The sequence below is a fragment of the Dermochelys coriacea genome, chromosome 3 (genome assembly GCF_009764565.3).
Source record: "Dermochelys coriacea isolate rDerCor1 chromosome 3, rDerCor1.pri.v4, whole genome shotgun sequence".
In the NCBI taxonomy this organism is placed as follows: domain Eukaryota; kingdom Metazoa; phylum Chordata; order Testudines; family Dermochelyidae; genus Dermochelys; species Dermochelys coriacea.
Window position 1 is genome coordinate 91,865,662 of NC_050070.1, and position 21,439 is coordinate 91,887,100.

The window sequence follows — 21,439 nt, forward strand, 5'->3', positions numbered from 1 at the left end:
AAATGTTTAAGGCTGATATAATTAGTTTAAATGAAATGTTTAAACAATAATTAAACTAACCATCCCATTACTTGTCTTCACTCTTTCATGGACTGATTAATATAATGGAGGATAATGTTACTAACAAACTGATTGTCAAGGTATTATGTATATAGCACGTCGCCGAGCTACTCAGAGTATGCCACCAATCTAAGTCACTTCATAATGTTTCATTGCTTAGCAGACCTCTAGGCAGCAGGGACATGGTCCTTGAGTTGTACTAGTTTAATAATTTTTTCAGTAAAAGATATAAACCCTCATGAGACAGGCAAAAGCCCACCAGCATCTGCCTGAGTGTAGAAAAACATCCTCTTGGGGCATGTTTTTGGTGCGTGTTTGTTTTGTTCATTTGTTTGGTTTTTTAAAATAATTTTCCAGGAAGGGTTTTTGTAGAACTGTTACTACCATTTGTGAAGTAATGGCTGGAATCTGCCAATCATTTATATTGGACATAGAATTGTTAGTAAGACAACAGTGTAGGAACTGAGTCCTGCTATGTTAGCCACAGATGCGAAGACGACGACGACAAGCTGGCAGCTAGACTAGCACTTTGAATATTCTCCCAAAACAAGCAGCCCAGCACTCAGATAAGAGGCTGGGAGTATGAGCTGAACACTTCCGGTTGTATGAATATACCATCAAAGCGATATTTGGGGTGAGCAGATGCAAAAGAACAGGCACTGATGCTCAGCCTTCATTGGAAGGTAGGGGAGGAGACTGGGGATAGAGGAGAAAAGGTGGCTTTAAGACACTTGTCTGTTTCAACCAACCTGGGCCACCTTGTGTCCAAACCAGGCACTTGTATAAAGACACCCACAGGGACCACTTTACTAGCGAAGGATTAAGCAGAGCACAATGCACTCCACCACTACTGTCTGTCCTATGCTGTACTGTGCCACCCAAGGAATCTCCTGCAGCGGAGAGAATTCTTGCCCTTGAGTGTGGTTAGGCTAGTTGTTGGCCCTCAGCTATTTACAGGCCAAAAGGAGACCACCACCCTGAAAGGAGGTGGCGAGACTGCTATGAGGCTATACCATAATCAAAGAAACCTGAAAGGTACAAAACTCCTTGTTGGGAGCAGGGGGGCAAAGAACCAAAACTGTGTCTCTAACAGACTGGACAGCCAGAAGACTCAGAGGGGAGTGAAAAAATGCATTCTGGACAAAATGTGGGGTGGCTTAGTTCCCTGTAACTAAGATATATCCTGCCTTTGTGCAAAGTGTAAGGCTAGATGCTACAGCTTTTGGTTGTTAGTCTTCAGACTGATTTTTTTTCCCTCTCTTTGTGTATTTGGACCATTTGAGTCTTTTATATGAGTGTGCAAAATTCTCAATCCTATGAGGAGAAACAGTTCCTATCCCCTGAGATGAAGTCAGTGAGCTTGGTACCTACGCTACTTGGGACCCTCTGTCAAAGTAGGGCACTTGGTGGGCTGTGTGCTGACAAACATACAGGAAACACTTATTTATCATGGAAGAGAGAAATTTAAGGGGCCAAAAGAAATTATGGCCATTGTTGGAGATCCTGGACTACATAGAACTTTGGTCATTTTGGCAACTGCTAACATATCCTGCCATTATAAATGAATGAACCCGGATAGATGAATAGGTCTTTTCCATTCCTAACTCTGAGTCTAATTTATATACCTTTAGGAGTATGTTGAATTAAAAAAAAATTGAGTGAAGGTGTTGTCATGTGAAGCGCATTTGTTAAGTTAATGATTGTGAATGATTAAATGGTCTACAGAATGACCATAAAGTAATTATTACCCATATTACTTGTTCAAAGCACACAGACAAATTGATTTCTGTAATATGTCTCTACAGCACTGAAATCAGAAATACAGAAGTCATGGAAAGGAGCATAGCAATTAATTTGTGTCATCATTGAATCAATATTGTAGGAGGTAGCCGGAATCAAAAAAATGTCAGTGATATGTGTAAAATTTATTATAAAGATGGTAATGCTTTCTAAAAGTATATTATTGGAATTAATGTGTAAGGAAGTCTTAGGCATCGGAGAAAGTAGTTTTGTTTCCTGTTCATAGGTCTGAATTTGTTTCTAGTGCAAATTCTGTTTCTTTCTCCAGGAATTGAAATTGGGATTTTTTTTTTCTGCTGCTCCCACTGGAGTCCCTGAGAACAGGATCAGGTCTCTATACAAATCTACAATGTACCATTTCTGTTGTGTACAAAGGTATGTGAAGAGGTTTGATGTTTTCCATCTTAGCTTACCAAAACAATTGTGTACAACTTCATAGCTGTAGCCAATCATATACTATACACAATACGACCTACACACTTTATTTCCTCAGGGCAACCTATTGTTTGTTCTTCATGAGGAACTTTATTATCCTCCTGCTAGTTTGATGATGTAACTGCACCCGCTGTGTCTGTGATCAGAGTGTGTGAAATGACTTGTCTACCTTGGGAGATCAGTAGTATGCCTCAAGAAGGGGCAATGGATTGCCTGGTATCTGCACATATTTCAAGTAACCAGCTATATTCAGTATCTGCATGCAAATTTTAATTAGACTGGATTTCTACACATAGGGTTCAAAAGGGAAACAGCTAGCAAGTTGGTAAAAAATCTAAACATTAAACAGAAAGGTAAGAAAAGCTGAACCATTTGTAACCTCATTCAGCCCTTCGCGGGATTGTGCGTGCATGTGTGTAAGTAACTGCAGGACAGTCTGTATCTGAGGCTAGAATGTGGCTCTTTGGTTCAGAGTTTTGTCTTAGAAAGTCCAAAACAAACTAGCATAGAGCTTGCTCTGTGCAGCTCAACAGCAGTGCCACAGGCAGCTGTACCTAGCAGCGTGTGATGTTTTCCAGCAGATTATTGGTTATCACTCAAACTGTGGGTTTTTTTGTTTTTTTTCTTTAATATTATTGTGTGAAAGAGTCAGACATTGAGAATGTAGGTGGGGTCCAGAAAAATAGCCCTACACTTCTTTCAAGGCACTTCTAGTCTCATCTGCATTACCGTCTCTTATGTCAGTCCTTGAACACTGAATAATAAGATGCTAGCTGGGCCAAATTGTGTGGTGACTTTTTTTTTTATTTGAATTCGTTCCATTTTTATGTTAGGGCTGTTCTCTGGATTCTTTTTTTTAAACCATATGTGTTTAGCCTGAAATAACTTATATTGTAGGCTTGGTTAAATTCAATTTTTACTTTAAAAAATGCTGTGGATAATGACGCTTATTTTTAATTTTTGTTTTTATTGATTTAAACGTTCACAGTTGTGGGAAATTATGGTGGCTTAGATAATTTAATGACTGACGCAGCGATTCAAGAAGTTAACTGTTAAAGATATTTGCTTTGTATATTTTGATGTGATATTGACAACGTTTAAATCAGACTTGTTCTCAAACAGCATTTTTCTTTCTTTGCCTATTTGTAAATTGATTATTAATAATTAAAGGAAATAGTTTGTGTATACAGTAAAATCAACATTTGGAAAGATATTTTACCAGTAGATGTACTTAAAGAAACAAAAAGAGAGAACAAAATTAAAGTCTCCATGATGGAGCATAACATTGCAATCTTCTAACATGCAATATCATTAATGATCTGGAGGATGGCATGGATTGAACCCTCAGCAAGTTTGCAGATGACACTAAACTGGGAGGAGTAGTAGATACACTGGAGAGTAGGGATAGGATACAGAGGGACCTAGACAAATTAGAGGACTGGGCCAAAAGAAATCAAGTGCAGAGTCCTGCACTTAGGACAGAAGAATCCCATGCACTGCTATAGACTAGGGACTGAATGGCTAGGCAGCAGTTCTGCAGAAAAGGACCTAGGGGTTACAGTGGACAAGAAGCGAGATATGAGTCAGTGTGTCCTTGTTGCCAAGAAGGCTAACAGCATTTTGGGCTGTATAAGTAGGAGCATTGGCAGCAGATCAAGGCATGTGATCATTCCTCTCTATTCAGCACTGGTGAGGCCTCATGTGGAGTATTGCGTCCAGTTTTGGGCCCCACACTACAAGAAGCATGTGGAAAAATTGGAAAGAGTCCAGCAGAGGGCAACAAAAATGATTAGGGGGCTGGAGCACATGATTTATGAGGAGAGGCTCAAGGAACTGGGATTATTTAGTCTGCAGAAGAGAAGAATGAGGGGGGATTTGATAGCTGCTTTCAGCTACCTGAAAGGGGGTTCCAAAGAGGATGGGTCTAGACCAATAGTTCTCAAAGCTGGTCTGTAGTTTTGTTCAGGGAAAGCCCCTGGCGGGCCGGAGCAGTTTGTTTACCTGCCGCGTCCGCAGGTTCGGCCAATTGCAGCTCCTGCTGGCTGCGGTTCACCGCTCCAGGCCAATGGGGGCTGTGGGAAGGGCGGCCAGCATGTTGCTTGGCCCGTGGGAGCTGCAATCGGCCGAACCTGCGGACACAGCAGGTAAACAAACTGCTCTGGTCCGCCAGGGGCTTTCCCTGAACAAGTGGAAGACTGGCTTTGAGAACCACTGATGTAGACTGTTCTCAGTGGTAGCAGATGACAGAACAAGGAGTAATGGTCTCGGATTGCAGTGGGGAAGGACTAGGTTGGATATTAGGAAAAACTTTTTCACTAGGAGGGTGGTGAAACACTGGAATGCGTTACCAAGGGAGGTGGTGGAATCTCCTTCCTTGGAGGTTTTTAAGGTCAGGCTTGACACAGCCCTGGCTGGGATGATTTAGTTGGGCATTGACTCGATGACCTCCTGAGGTCCCTTTCAACTCTGATATTCTATGATCAACTCTGCCTCATAAAATGGCTACTGCTCCCTTGCAAATTTAAGAGGCAGTACACAAAAGTCAGTCAAGTTGTATAGAGCACAGTTGTACAGTGCCAGATATGAATTCAGACCTCAAACAGAAGCAATGCTAATACATTGAATTGTATGCCACCTAGCTGCCTTTGCAAATGTAGATGCATGGCCAGTGTCACTTGGAGAACCTTTCTACTAATTAAAGGCTTCAGCAGGTGGAAATATAGTTTTAGTTCAGCCTTTGAAATGTTACAGAACTGTTTCGCTAGGTTATGTTTTGGAGCCGGTGGCCAACTGTAAAGCTAACTTTTCTGCAACTGTGACTGTAGTCATCTCTCTTGAATCATAGCAATAATGTGAGATGATTATCTGGTACATCTCTCTGCTAGTCACAAATTATTCTCTACTGCAGTGACTAGACTATTGCACCCCTTTCAGGAGTTTGATTTGTCTTGCATTCCCCCAAGTTTCACCTCACAAACTATTTGCTTGGAAAATCAGATGTAAAAATACAAGTGTACTGGAATATAAATATTGTTCTTTATTTCAGTGCATAGTATACAGAGCAGTATGTAAACAAGTCATTGTATGAAATTTTAGTTTGTACTGACTGCCAGTGTGTGTGTGATGTAGCCTGTTGTAAAACTAGGCAAACATCTGTATGAGTTAAGACCTCTGTGTACCTGCAGGGGTATGTGTATCCCTGGTTGAGAACCACTGCTCTACAGCATATACCCGAGTGCTTTGTGCAGTTGAGTTTCATGCAGTATTGGGTTAATTTGCCAGATTTTATTAGACAAGAAACTGGATTACAGTGGTTTTTAATATATATGAAAATGATTAAAAATCTCAATTTTTATATATTAAAGGAGCTGTTCACAATGTAAAGTAACTATTTCAGTGCAAACTTTTAGTATCATCACAAGTATTAATTCTGGGACTAAGGCAGAGGAATTAAAAAAAAAAAAGTAGGAACAAAATGAACTCTACCTCTCCTTAGTCCTGTGCTTCTTTCCTTCAGCATCTTTTTTTCTTGGCCATCCCTCTAGGTAATAGCTTTCAGAGGGGTGAGACAAACAAATCCAGTTAACTCTCAGGTCCATTACTGCCCATGTTTGCTAACACTGCCAAGCTGTTTAAAAAACATTCCAGGTGTATTAGCTGAAAATATTGAATTTTCTAAAAGATGTCTTGGTAGACTTCAAGAGAATACTGGGTAAAGTCACGGCAAGAGGAAAAATTAGAAAAGCAGCCCCAGACAATCGGGCATAAGTCCAATAAAGGACAAGGAGAAAATGATGACAGTTCTACTAAGCTCTGCCACAGTCTCTCTCTCTCTCACACACACACAGGCACTGAGTATCACAGAATTCTCTATCTCCTTCCCCACACCTTCAAATACACCAGCTTACACTGCTGTCATTTGTTTACAGACCAAATGACTCTTCAGCCATAATGAACCACTGCAAAATCTATTGCAGGTTTAGCTGTCACAGCTGAGGTGTGTGTGTTGTAAAACACACAAAACAGAAAAACCACACACACCATGTTTGGACCTGTAGTGTGTTTGTGGTATACACTAGCAGCACTATATTTAGACTGAGGAAAATGGGGTTTTTTAAGTATTAAAATTGTTTTAACAGATTTATTCATCACATTCTCATGAAGTTAATCTTTTATGAATTGCTCAGCCTTATGGAAAAGTGGGATATATGTTGCCCAGCACGTATGTTAATACAGAAGACAGAGGGGGTTTCATTTAATGAGAAGTACCTCATTAGAAGTCCAGAGAACTCCCAGTGATGTGACGTGTGTAACACATAGGCTAATTATATTAGAGGTGAATTTTGTGGTGTCTCTAGCAAGTAGGCATAACAAAATTTCTGTGCAAGCTCTGGGAAGTGAGATAGTGGCTGACTGAGAAGTTGTCTCCGAGACAAAGGTTCACATAAAGTGCAAGGCCAAGGCCAAAGCCAAAGAGAAGGGAGGGAGAAGAGTTCTTACAGGGAGTTGCAAGGATCCAGGAGGTGAATATAAACAAACAGTCTCGCTTTGCTTTAGGCAACAAGCCATTTGGGATTGGTCATTCTCCTTTGGCCTGTCTTCGGCTTCATGTGTTTATGAATTGTCTGGCTGTACTGGTTATGAACCTGTGTTAAGTGGGGACAAACAAATCTTTCTTTAACTCCACATGGTCAAGTCCTGTGACAGGGGCCTGTATTTGACGCAGCTTGGACTTCTGAGGTAGGACATCTCAAAGTTGCTCAGTAGGACCCAGATCATGACCCATTTGGGAATGATCTTCAACAATTGGCCAATCCTTTTACCTCTCTGCACAGACTCCTTAACTCCCCTCCCTCTTTGCTATTGCTCATTGGCCTGCATGTTCTCTTACACCTTTCCATCTCTGGACTCTTAGCCGGAACAGCGCATAGATTCTTCCGCCTGCTGGCTGGGGATGAAGGACTTCAGAGCAGCCCAAATATCTGCTAGAAGCACAAGGAGCCTCCTTATGTTAAGAACCTTTAACAGCTAGGCAAAAGGTAAGATTTCAAAGGCCTTGTATGAGAGCAAATGAGCGTGCCCCCCCATCCTAGATAAAAATACCATTACCCAGGGTCTCCCACATTGCATGCAAGTACCTTAACTACTGAGCTAAAGGTAATGAAGTCCTAGTTTACTCATTCCCCCCCCCCACCCATAGGGGCATTTTGTGTGGAGTTATGAGCCTGTCTGCAGGGCCTGATATGGTAGGTGTGCTCGGAGGAGGGGGAATAGGCAGCCTCTAAGTTTATGAATGGCACTAGGGCTTAGGCACCTGGAACCTGGAGTGAGGCAGTAGCACATCTGTTCAGAGGCAGAAACATGGAGCTTAAACCTTTTGCAGTAAAAGTGCAAGCTCCAAGTGAACCTAGGCACGTACAGGGTTAGGTGGCAGCTGAGTGCAGGTATTGTGCATGAGTACCAGTGGTGAAGATGCACACTTGGTGTCCATGAGTGACAACTGTTCTGCCAGCTTGCTTCCTGGTAGGTGGAATGGATTTTCTGTGTGTTAGGCTGTTTTTGGTGTAGGATAGGAGGAGAGAGAACTATTTAAAAAAAGTATTATGGGTGAGTAATTTTCCTTCTGTCTAGGTATATGTCACAGTTGGTATGTACTGGTATCTTTTCTCTCTACTTTTACGTTGTTGGCCTTTCAGTGGAGGGACCATGTCTTGCTCCTATTTTGTATAGTGCCTAGCACAGTGAGGTATCAATCCTAACCGGGTGTTACCACAATATAAATGATTAAAAACAGTAATTTTGTAACAAATTTATTTTTGCTCTGTAGATACAAATCCCAATCAACAACAAACAAAATTCCAGTGGAAAAATACTAGCCATTAACAATGAAAAATTATTATTTAATAAATAGAACTTTGGCATTCAAAATTCTAGCTGTAAACCCTACTATAAAAAAATTACAAAAAGAGGCAACAACAGAGCTAAAGGTGAGCCACCCAGTGGCTCCTTTACTTTTTACACTGAATGCATTTTGATTAAGTCATGACAACTCTATTTACACGAGGTATTCTGAGCGGTTCAAAAACAGAACCCAATTTACATAACTACCAGCCTTCGGGGACTGAGCCAGTACATATGTCAGCTGTGCTTTTTAAAAGGTAGCCCCAGCCCCTCCTCCCCACTGATTACCAATGATCTATTGTTCATATATACAAAATCATCATTTTGATTTAATTTCCTTCCCACTCTTCCTGTACAGAAAAACTGGACTGCTAAAATCATCTAACTTGCAAGATGTAGGCCTAGTACCTACAGCATTTAGTACATATTTCTAGATATTATGTAAGAGGCTCCTTACTATCAAAGCCTAAAAACAAAAGATCCATAGTTCAAGCAAACAAGGTGCAATAATTATTGACATTCTTCTAGCTCAAGTAAAATTCATTGGGACTATATACATTTACTGTAGGCAACAAAAGGCACAAAGGTATGCAGCAGTGGACTTAATACTGCTGATCAGCTAGTCATATAAAATCTGTTTATATAATTGTCAATAGCCACTGTTTTGTTTTCATATTTTAAAAACGTTGGTTGATTGTTTGAATCAATCTAAATATTTCCCCACGCATCAGAAAAACCTGTTGTATCATTTCTATTAAAACAACCAAATTCTAATTCCAGTTATGCCCATGCAACCCCACTTATGTCATTGAGGGTACATGGACATAAGTGAGGGCAAAATTCAGGTGTCAGGTACCCGAAGAGAGATTTCCATCCTTCCTTGCATCCTCTTATCTTTAAAGTAGAAAGCAGGATTATTTTCCCCTATAACTAAAAAGAAAGGAAAGAAATCTTCAGAAATGAGCAGAGTAAAATAACTTTGGCTCTTACAGCTACTCTACCGGCAGTTTTAAAATGTTGTCGCCTGAGTTGGTGGTTATAGCAACCTCAATAAATTACAGAACTACATCACTACAAACTTACACATCTGAGGCTAAGAATCTAAGTTAAGTTTACACAATTGAGCTGAACTACTTATAAACAGTAAATACATAGCATCCTCTATAGCTTCCAAAGACAACTCTTTTCTATGCCATTTTTAAAATACATTCTTGAATACAGTAGTTCACTGTAAGTGTCACTTAAGATTGTAGAAATTAGACAAACTATACAAAAATTACTCTCTGCAAGTCCACTAATAGACAAAATGGTACAGTATCCACTCAGACTTTTTTTTAGCCCTTGAGATTGTCTAAGTTATGGCAAAAAGTTGTCATGACTAAATCAGTTTCAGTAATGCCACTGTTAACATTTGTTAATCAACCATATCATATTAAATATGTCAAATGAGACCACACACACTCTACTTTTTAACCAGTTAAACAATCATGCACATCTTACTTAGACAAAGCTTATTCTGTTTGGAGACATCTGTAAACTGATGCATATACAGCAATAGCTCCTACAACAGCAGGCCCAATTTTAAGAAATCAAAGAAAAGGAAAAATACTTATTCTTGTGGTCACTTAATTCTAACCTTATCAGTAATTTGTATCTTTGGCTCATCACATCTGCCATTTCTCTCCCTGCTTTAATTTGACTGAGGCAGATAAACTCAGTGTGTTACTTTAAAAATCAAGTGCTCTATATTTTAGATGTAAATACAATTGGTGCTCTAATATAACAAGAGAAAAGATGCAGAATTACAGTATCATTCACAATAGTGCAACAAAAAAAAAAATCAAGACTTTCATACTGGGAGAACTTTCTATAATACTTTGAATCATAGCAACTTCTTTCCAAGGATCTCTAAGTGCTTTATAAACATTAATCAAAACTCCCCAGTGCAGTATCCCCATTTTTGAGATGGGGAAACTGAGGTACAGAGGTTAAGTGACCTGCTGAGCATCACACAGGGAGGACCTGGCACAGATGATAAAATCTGCTGTTCCCTTTAACACTACACTATCCCTCCAATATGTGCCCAAGCAATTTAAAACAGGAATACATTTCCCTTTTATAGGCTGATTTTTTTTTATTTTTATTTTTTGGTCTCCTCTGCTTATTGAAGTACAGTGGTGCTTAGACATGGCTTTCCTCTCTTTTACCCGCACCACGTACTCTTAGTTGACTGTCTGAAGTCATGATGTTGAATTCCTGACACTAGACAAATTTGCGATAAGCAAAGGATTATGACTTCGCTTCAGGGTCAAGCAGAAAGAAAGTGAGCTCTATGGAAGTAAGTAGTTATTAAAACCACTAATCAAAATAGCAACCACTAAGTTTATAAGCAAAGATTCCTTATTTTCAGTTTTGCCCTAATGTGAAAATCCCTGTTTAAAGTTGTCAATAATACTTCAAACCCCAATTTTTAGGCAAGATTTTTTTAAAAAAACCCTAAAAACCAAGTTCTGGGCAAAAAGATAGCTTCTTTCTTAGCCCCAGAGTTTTTTTTTTTATAATGTAAAGATTAGGCTGTTCAGTTGTAAAGATGGAAGACTTAATGCTCCCAAAGTTGCTGCTTCAATCTGAGTAAATCTGCATTTGAAAAATACTGAGAACCATTAATATAAACACTAAAATAGATTTTCAGATCTAGGCCAGGTGTAGGGACGGTTTAGCAAGCAAGACCTGTTGAATAAATAAGCTCATGTAATAGTTAGTCATTTAAAAATCTTCTGGTCAGTCTTTTCTAAGTTCGTAACAATGACATTTAAACACTAACACAACAAAGCTGAAAATGTCAACATTAAAATCAGCAATGTCAATCCACGTTACTCTTAAGCTATTTTTTTCTCTGTTTTAAACAAATAGTGAAAATTAAATTTAGATATTAATATCAGAAAAACTGAAAGTAGCCATTCCTTTACCACAGTTTGCTGTCTTCCAGCCTACTTTGTCATGGCCCATAAGCTTACTAACAAGATTTCTAATGCTGTCAGCACTGTACTGTCAGCTATAATAACTGCACAAGCAAGCTGCAGCTATTTGCTCTCAAAACTTTCAATTTTAAAATGTTTGCAGTCTTATGATTATTTCTCATCGTCTAACATTAATAATGCAGCTTGACAGCCATTTTGGCCAGGTCAGCATTTGAAGGCAGAATTTATTTGCTGTGTTTGTCTCCAGTGAAATAGAGGTATCCTTGTTTTACAGTTATCCAGCTAAATTCTAATCACAGAATCTTTTTGTGGGAGTGCTAATATTCTATCTGTCTTGCAGGGGCAGTCTTGCACTGGATAATGTGTTCCTTTATTTTTTAAAAAGTAATCCTTTCCTACAGGACTGGAAAAATCTACAAGTCCTGCACACCACTCAAAATGAGAGAGTCTGCTGATCAGTCTGCTTTCAGCACTGAGAGGCAGAAAAAATTGTGTACGGAGCCAGATGCTGCAAGGTGCCAACCACCCTTCTTGACCCACTGGATTTAGGGTGTTCATTACCTCCAGGAGGCCTGCAGTATTGGGCCTTTGATATATAGACTGAACCCATTTAAGACACAAGTTGTAGATAGAAAATAACTACAATACACACACCATGAGATGTCTCCAGTGTTTTTTTTTTTTTTGACAGAAAGCCAGTCTTAAGACTTATAGCTGCTGGCTTTTGTGGGTTTGTGCCACACAGTCTTCATATTACCGAAACAAAGTTTTTAAGCAACATGTTAAAAGATGGCGATATGAGGAAGGCTAACATCTAAATCTGATGGGACCACATTCACATACAGAGTTTGTCTGCCTAGACTGTTGCTGGATAAAATAAAAACCCTAATAATCAATCAACAGGATCAGCTGCTAAAACCACCCCTTCTTTCCCTTGCCTAATTCGTGACACAATTATAAAAAGAGCAACCACCTTTTGTTATAGTCTAAGACCACCCCAATTAGCCATTTCCAACATGATGCGTTTTGCAGAAGCATGTGGCTCCACCATCCATTTTTTCCTCTACACCTTTGGGTGCTTGAACCTGTCACTCCAGCCATGCAATTCCAACCTCTGATGAAGGAAAGTAAGTACAGTAGTAACAATAGTGCCTTTTTCTGAGACTTTGCTTTGACTCCGGAAAACAATATAACCACACCAATTGTTTAAATGAGCCATGAGGGAGGAAATAAAATCCTACATCTCTAAAGGGACATTCTTCACAGCTTGGTCCTACATTCAGTAGCTTGGAGAACACAGATTTTATTGAGATCTGTACCACTCTTCAAATTATGATTTCCCTACCATCCCCCAGATTAATTATGCACAACCCTCAGATCCAGCACAGACACCCATGTGCAGCTCATATACAGTATGCAGTCTTCCCATATGGCTCCTTCATAGAAATGCAAAGATCTGTAACACAGCAGCATTTAATAGTTTAGTTGTTGCTGTGAGACCAAATTTTATCATTGGGTAATGCAGTTGTCTCCCATGTCCTGAGCATAACGGTCTGATATTAGAGTCCTCAGTTCATCAATATCCTTCCGTAACTGACACACCTCTGAGAGTTTCTTGGTGAGAGTTTCTGTGCTGTGGTAATTCTCATTCTCTTCAGCTGAACAGCTCATTGCTGTGAAAAACAAGACACAGCTAGCTTACCTTGCAACCACATGAAAGCTTACACATTCATTCACTTCGAAGAGTGCACATTTGATTTTTAGTGATACCAGGACAAAAAAATGCTTCAATATAATGAAAAGCCATCAAAATGCAGTATTTAGTGCACTTAAAACCATACACTATTCAATTTTTGAATCTACTGTAGCTCTTCCAAAATGGCTATGGAAAAACCTAAAGGCCAGATTGACTACACAATTTTATGAGGGGCTCCTGCCAATAGAAAGTATGCTGGGTGGGATGGAGAAGCGGTGGCAGCACAACTTTCTTCCCAGGAGTCTGATGGCAGAGAGGCACAGCCCAAAAGCAGGTGGATACAGGTCTGGGCAACCTGGTGGAGGGCAACGCATGCAGGATGTGTTTCTGTAGCCTGGAATAGCAAGAGTAGGTATCTCAGAGATGCAATTAACTCTCCCCTGGGACCTCACAGAGTAAAACCACCATTCGGCCAACCCCTTCAAATGCTGCGTAGGTAACAGAAATGAGAACTATGCATGTATCGATTCCTGCTCCAACACTCACTAATCCATAACCATGGCTGGTCTGCAACAGCTCTCTATTAATGAGAATTAGTGAGGTCCTAGAGTATTTTCTTTAATTTATACCATCTCATGTTGTGATCCTACTGGATCTCACAAAATCAAGTCAGATTAATAATCAGCTGGGAGATCTCAGTGCAACACCTATTTGCTTCAGGAAGCGTGTTCTATTAGTAGTAAACCTGTGTTACTAAAAGCATCACTTCTGGAGTCTTGGCTACTTATACTTATTCAAGATCACATGGCACTGTAAAATTATGTGCATTAATGCCAGTATACTGGCTCATCTGCAAGTATGTTAACATGTATAATTTTCTCCACTTCTTCTCCTAACCTGTTGGATATGTTGTGTGCTATCAAACAGCTGCTGCATTTCACCTTAGAGAAGATGGCACTACTCTATAAAGTGGTTCCTGATTATGATTTGGTCATAGCATATACATTTGAAAAGAGCTTTGGGATCTTTGTGGTAAGAAGCACATGGGGAATTACTACATTTTATCAGGGGCATTAGGGACGAAGGCTGAAGAAGGGTTGTTCTAAGTCAGCCATACTGAAGGTCGAAACAACAGACTGGACTTCTACATAGAGTGCTTCTGCTGACGTGCACAGGCTGAAATTGTGAAAAAACAGCATCACTTGCCCCATAACCTCAGCCGTGCAGAACACAATGCCATCCACAGCCTCAGAAACAACTCTGACATCATAATCAAAAAGGCTGACAAAGGAGGTGCTGTCGTCGTCATGAATAGGTCGGAATATAAACAAGAGACTACTAGGCAGCTCTCCAAAACCACTTTCTACAAGCCATTACCCTCTGATCCCACTGAGGGTTTACTAAAAAACTACAGCATTTGCTCAAGAAACTCCCTGAAAAAGCATAAGAACAAATCCGCACAAACACACCTCTGGAACCCCAACCTGGGGTATTCTATCCACTACCCAAGATCCATAAACCTGGAAATCCTGGACATCCCATCATCTCAGGCATTGGCACCCTGACAGCAGGATTGTCTGGCTATGTAGACTCCCTCCTCAGGCCCTACGCTACCAGCACCCCCAGCTATCTTCGAGACACCACTGACTTCCTGAGGAAACTACAATCCATCAGTGATCTTCCTGAAAACACCATCCTGGTCACTATGGATGTAGAAGCCTCTACACCAACATTCCACACAAAGACGGACTACAAGCAGTCAGGAACAGTATCCCCGATAATGTCCCGGCTAACCTGGTGGCTGAACTTTGACTTTATGCTCACCCATAACTCTTTCACATTTGGGGATAATGTACACCTTCAAATCAGCAGCACTGCGATGGGTACCCGCATGGCCCCACAGTATGCCAACATTTTTATGGCTGACTTAGAACAACGCTTCCTCAGCTCTCGTCCCCTAATGCCCCTACTGTACTTACACTACATTGATGACATCATCATTTGGACCTATGGAAAAGTCGTCCTTGAGGAATTCCACCAGGATTTCAACAATTTCCATCCCACCATCAACCTCAGCCTGGACTAGTCCACACGAGATCCACTTCCTGGACACTATGGTGCTAATAAGCGATGGTCACATAACTACCACCCTATACCGGAAACCTACTGACTGCTATTCCTACCTACATGCCTCCAGCTTTCATCCAGATCACATCACACGATCCATTCTCTACAGCCAAGCTCTACGATACAACTGCATTTGCTCCAACCCCTCAGACAGAGAAAAACACCTACAAGATCTCTATCATGCATTCCTACAACTACAATACCCACCTGCTGAAGTGAAGAAACAGATTGACAGAGCCAGAAGAGTACCCAGAAGTCACCTATTACAGGACAGGCCCAACAAAGAAAATAACAGAACGCCACTAGCCATCACCTTCAGCCCCCAACTAAAACCTCCAACGCATTATCAAGGATCTACAACCTATCCTGAAGGACGAGCCATCACTCTCACAGATCTTGGGAGACAGGCCAGTCCTTGCTTACAGACAGCCCCCCAATCTGAAGCAAATACTCACCAGCAACCACACAGCACACAACAGAACCACTCACCCAGGAACCTATCCTTGCACCAAAGCCCGTTGCCAACTCTGTCCACATATCTATTCAGGGGACACCATCATAAGACCTAATCACATCAGCCACACTATCAGAGGCTTGTTCACCTGCGCATCTACCAATGTGATATATGCCATCATGTGCCAGCAATGCCCCTCTACCATGTACATTGGTCAAACTGGACAGTCTCTACGTAAAAGAATAAATGGACACAAATCAGACGTCAAGAATTATAACATTCAAAAACCAGTCGGAGAACACTTCAATCTCTCTGGTCACTCGATTACAGACTTAAGAGTGGCTATCCTTCAACAAAAAAACTTCAAAAACCGACTCCAGCAAGACACTTCTGAATTGGAATTAATTTGCAAACTGGATACAATTAACTTAGGCTTGAATAGAGACTGGGAGAGGATGGGTCATTACACCAAGTAAAATTATTTCCGCATATTATTTCTCCCCCACCCCCCAGAGTTCCTCGGACGTTCTTGTCAACTGTTGGAAATGGCCCACCTTGATTATCACTACTAAAGGTTTTCTTCCCCCCCTCTTCCCCCCCCCACTGGTAATAGCTCACCGTAACTGAGCACTCTCGTTACAGTTTTCAGAGTAGCAGCCGTGTTAGTCTGTATTCGCAAAAAGAAAAGGAGTACTTGTGGCACCTTAGAGACTAAAATTTATTAGAGCATAAGCTTTCGTGAGCTACAGCTCACTTCATTGGATGCATCCGATGAAGTGAGCTGTAGCTCACGAAAGCTTATACTCTAATAAGCTTGTTAGTCTCTAAGGTGCCACAAGTACTCCTCTTCTTTCTCCTTACAGTGTGTATGGTAACACCCATTGTTTCATGTTCTGTGTATATAAATCTCCCCACTGTATTTTCCACTGAATGCATCCGACGAAGTGAGCTGTAGCTCATGAAAGCTTATGCTCAAATAAATTTGTTAGTCTCTAAGGTGCCACAAGTCCTCCTTTTCAGCTTGGAATAGTAACTGCATGACCAAGAACAGTTGAAAAGTATAGAAAGAGTGATGTACTTTCTGGTCACCATGTAGAAAACTAAACAGGTCTCAGCCAGCCCAAACTAGATTCCATTGCTATAGACTGTGGTTTCTCAATGTCAAAGTACAATATAAATATCGTATAATAATATCACTTACATCGGATTCCCAGCAGTAAGGAGAGGTTAGGCTCCTTGCCCTGAGCTCTCTGGGTAAGAATGCTGCATAGTGCTTTCAAGTCAAACAAACAATGAGACATTTCTTTGAACAACTGGTCAGCCACTGGCATCTTTTCAGACACTGGCTGTCTGGACTGTTCCATCTGCTCCCTCAAAAAGGCACTCTCTTCCATTAGTCTTTGGTTCTTTGTGAAAAAGAAAGAAAGAAAAGGGCTGTGTCATTTTCATCATCTAATACTAGCCCACACCAGTTGTGGACATCTCAAAACATTCACCATACAAAAAAGCAGCATGTTTTCTGTTTCAAACCGTGAACAATATGAATTAAACTGAATGGATTTAGATAAATGATAGCATTTATTAAATGGCAGATTTAGGGCCTAATCTGATTTTAAAAATTAAAAATAAACCATCCATATCAAAGCTTCCAGGCTAGAGCACTCAAAGTGTGAATGGCAATAAATCTCCACCGATTTGTCCGTTTCATTCATTGTGTCTTGTCTTTAACTGAAATAGTAAGCTCTTCAGGGCAGGTACTGTCTCTTTACTACATACCTACAGAGCACCTAGCACAGTGGGGCCCTGACTGGGATCTAAAGCCCTACTGCGGTAGAAATATTTTTTATCAGGGGTTTCTAATTACTTACTTCAAGCAGAGTTTTATTTAACTGCTGTATATGCCTTTCTTTTTCTTCAATCTCATTCGTCATCTTCTGCATTGTCAGTTTCCCCTGCAAAAGCTTTTCTTCCATAGACTAGGTAGAATAAAAACAGGAATAAGTGCCTTAATTCTTGTATCTTGTCAGTTGGGGTATATTGTGGTACATCGGGATAAATTTTGTTGAGGAACAAGTACAGTAAATCATCTATTTATTTCACTACCTTCCCATCAGCAGTTAAATGACTCAGCATTTAGCAATAGGAACAGCTTCCTCTAGCAGTCAGTTGGGGAGCAAATCTCTGTAGGATACTGACTATTTCTAGTCAGAGAAAATTTTAAGTTATCATGATAGATTTCTACAGTAATATCAAACCTCAGAGAAAAACCCTTACAATAATAAGGGCCGTCTTAATAAACACAAATACCTGTGGATTTTAAATAGGGGAAAAATGCATGGAGTCTAAAATTACTATTCACTATAATTAATTCCAAGCAGCTATTTCCTTTTTATACGAGGAATGTCTTAACGCCCACTAAGTGTCAATTTTGTGCTAATTTCATTGTCACTAACAAGATGTTCTTTTCTCACCTTTCTTTTTCCATTTTTAAAAATATGGAGACAACCCCTCCTTAGAGTACTGTCAGAATTTGATGCTAAATTCAGATCAAAGGCCTTTTTTAGCCTTTGATGACAACTCTTGATATGGTGCAGTTACTTTAATTTTTTACAAAATTATTTTTAAACACCTGAACTGTGCAGTGGGGGTGAAAGAATCCTGATTAAACGAGTGGCTGCAAGGTAAAATAATTTAATAGCTTTTGGGTAACTTCAGCTGCCCAAATGATTATCCTAGCAGTTACAAACCAGCAATAACTTTCTATGAACTTATTGCTAATAAATACTCAGCTTCTCAGATTTGATTCCTACTTTTGACCAAAAAGATCAATACAACAACTCCTCCAATGGATGCTGAGCCAACGGCTCTTGAGTGTGCTTTAGAGGTCTCACCTCACTGTCTTTTTGACAGCTGACTGCTTAAACAACAATTAATCCATTTTATAAAGCTTCTTAAAGTTGTGGAAAACAGATACAGGACAAATTTCACACCTAATTGGGTGAAAGTTTTTGCATTATCAGCTCATCTGAGACAATGACCTTGATCTCGTGAGAAATTCACACCATTGCTTAATTTCCTTTGCCTAGCTTTTATTTTATATACAATATAAAATCAGACTATAAACATTTGCCAGACTCCATTCATCTAAAACACTTATCTGTACTTATTGTATGTCACTGTGATGCAACATTCCATGTTCTCCTTCTCGAAAATAGGGATAATCCTGCTCTGCACAAATATGTGGAATTTGTTAGTTTGTACAGTTCTGAAAACGTACATCACTAAATAATATTAATATTTCAGATTAAGTGCATGTGTCCTCTTTTGCTGGTGTAGTGGGTTTCTAGTTCCCGCTTACAGAGGTTACTTCTGGGTTCCAAGAGAGACCTCCACATACATAGTTCCACTTGGATATATATTGCAATTCAGTATGACCTTAGTTATCTTTGTCAGTATCATGCAGACTTATTTCACCACTTGATGATTTCCCTCATCTAGGTTTATATGCTTTGCAGGATTATTTGGCTCAAATCCAGAAAGAGAAGCAGTCAAACTGCCTCACTCAGAATATTAATAAAGCTGAGCTACTATTCATATAAACTCTTAAGGCTCTAAACCACAGATTCTTGCAAAGCTTCAAAAAGGGGGATTTTTTTCATGTTGGTAATGTTATTGCTTTCAAAGCCCGGTGATATGCTCTCACAGTGCACCCAAACGTTCCTTTGTATCCTTTGATCAGCACATTAAAATGTAAAACCTGTTGCCCAGTTCCAATTATTCGATGTCAATCCACGCCTATCTTGCTCAAAATACAGTAGGAGCATAGGTGGCAGTGCTGCATATTTCTTCTTTGTTGCCCTGGCCTTGGAATTATTTTGATTTAACCTTTCCAGGCCAGTGGAACTCCAGGTCATGTTGCAAGAATTAAAATGGATTCTCCATAGATTACTGCTTACTATACGTTGCTAGCCCATGTATGGAATGGCATTGGCTCAGAATAATATTTTCTTATGTGGACTCCTGGAAAAGTCCTGTAAAATGTAATAGAGAATCACTTCTCTCTGAGAATTCTAAGAAGATGTTTAAAAAAAATAAGATTAATTGTTCTTAAGTTCTATAGTTCAATTTCAATAGGAACTTAATGGTTTCATCCCAATTCTCTAATAGTTTTTCTTGAGGATATGAAGAACTCAAGGAGAAGAGGAGCAATAACTGAAGCAGCCATAGCAAATTGTGCTGAATTGTTCCAAACTGTACAGTGCTTTTGGGGCACAGAAAAATGCCCATGAAGTTTTAGGATAAACTAATTCCTTTTATGACCGAATATGAAATTACTCTGAGAATTGCATTCAAAGGCTAATGCACTAACCCACTGCCCATTTGACTCCCAATAGCATAGAGCTTTTCCAAATACATTAACCTGAAAGTAATGAAGAATGGTGCTGCTGCTTCCCTATTCTGACACACCAAAACCAAATACAGAGGATTGTCTTCCCTCTTACATTTAAATTTTGACTTCTAAAAGGTGAATAATAAGAGAATTTACTCTCAGTGGTGTGCTAAATCACCATGTAGAGCAGAGGTGCACAAACTACAGCCCATGGGACCATCTTGCCCGGCCCTTGAGCTCCTGGTCAGGGAGGCTAGCCCCCAGCCCCTCCCCTGCTGCCTCCCCCCCACAGCCTCAGCTCACTGTGCGCCAGCGCTCTGGCCCACCGCTCCTGCTGGGAAGCACGGTGGCGTGGCTGTGAGCTCCTGCTGCTCTGAGCAGTATGGTAAGGGGATGGGGAGCGGGGGGAGGTTGGATAAGGGGCAGGGGGTTCCGGGGGGCAGTCAGGGGACAGGGGGCACTTGGATGGGGCGGGGCTGTCAGGGGGTGGGGACGGGACAAGGGACGGGGGGGTTGGAGGTTTTGAGGGGGGCGGGAAGTGGGAGGGGGCCAGACTGTTTGTGGAGGCACAGCCTCCCTACCCGGCCCTCCATAGAGTTTCGCAACCCCGATGTGGCCCTCGGGCCAAAAAGTTTGCCCATCCCTGATGTAGACCCCCCCAGATATTGTTCATTTATATCAACTAAAAGAGGTTTTTACATCCAACAGTCACACTGAACATATGTTTACATTCTTTGTTTTATGTTCATCCCATCTATGCATATTTCAAGTTTGTTTTTTTAAAAAAAGACATGTTCACAGATACTATTAAGTTTTCCCATTTGATTTTCAAAATTCTCTGTCGTCATTTGTCTTATGTATAACTGTAGTCACACTCCATCAATGAATAGTCTGGAAATAATTTCACATAAAATTCTATATTACACTGAATCATATGTTTCAGAGTAGCAGCTATGTTAGTCTGTATCCGCAAAAAGAAAAGGAGTACTTGTGGCACCTCAAATAAATTTGTTAGTCTCTAAGGTGCCATAAGTACTCTGATTCAGTAAAAAGAAAAAGGAGAACTTGTGGCACCTTAGAGACTAACAAATTTATTTGAGGTGCCACAAGTACTCCTTTTCTTTTTACTGAAATCATAAGTATGTCATCAGCTCATGAGTCACTGGCATTTGCCAGGGATCACTAAAATTGCAAACTTGTATTAATTATTAATCCTACCTTGGGTAGGAGCTTCATGTCTAAGTGCACACTCACATACAAGCCCACTGGCTTACCATCCTGGCGACACAGTTCTATGGGTTTTCCTTTCTCCTCTCGCCGTGTGATTTACTTTATACATTTTCAGTATGAAGCTAAAATTCAGTTGTGTTAATCCCATCAGTCATGATACACAAATAGCTCCAACAATAGGAACGCCACATGTGTTAGATAACAAGTGCCCTGTACAATCTGGCTTTTCTATCCTTTATTTTTTTTTTTATTTTTTCCTAAAGGAAATGTTAGTTTTGTGACAATCTAATTTAATCATTTGAACTGGAATTTTAAAACAACTGCCATCTACCTTTTCTATTTTTGAAGATATTCGGCACGCAAAA

The 21,439-nt window shown here is 40.3% G+C and overlaps 1 protein-coding gene and 1 long non-coding RNA gene across 2 annotated transcripts in view; one reads left to right on the forward strand and one right to left on the reverse strand.

Moving 5' to 3' along the window:
- Nucleotides 1-2,628: 2,628 nt before the first annotated feature.
- Nucleotides 2,629-19,771, forward strand: LOC122459329. Its single transcript, XR_006279940.1, has 3 exons — nucleotides 2,629-3,440; nucleotides 6,632-6,640; nucleotides 19,752-19,771. It is a non-coding gene; the product is annotated as an uncharacterized LOC122459329 (long non-coding RNA).
- The window catches only part of CEP85L (centrosomal protein 85 like), a 155,014-nt gene continuing 141,667 nt past the window's right edge, over nucleotides 8,093-21,439 (reverse strand). Inside the window, 3 exon segments of the mRNA XM_043510874.1 lie at nucleotides 8,093-12,850; nucleotides 16,656-16,860; nucleotides 17,323-17,430. Coding sequence (XP_043366809.1) covers nucleotides 12,687-12,850; nucleotides 16,656-16,860; nucleotides 17,323-17,430 — 477 coding nt within the window. The 3' untranslated portion in view covers nucleotides 8,093-12,686.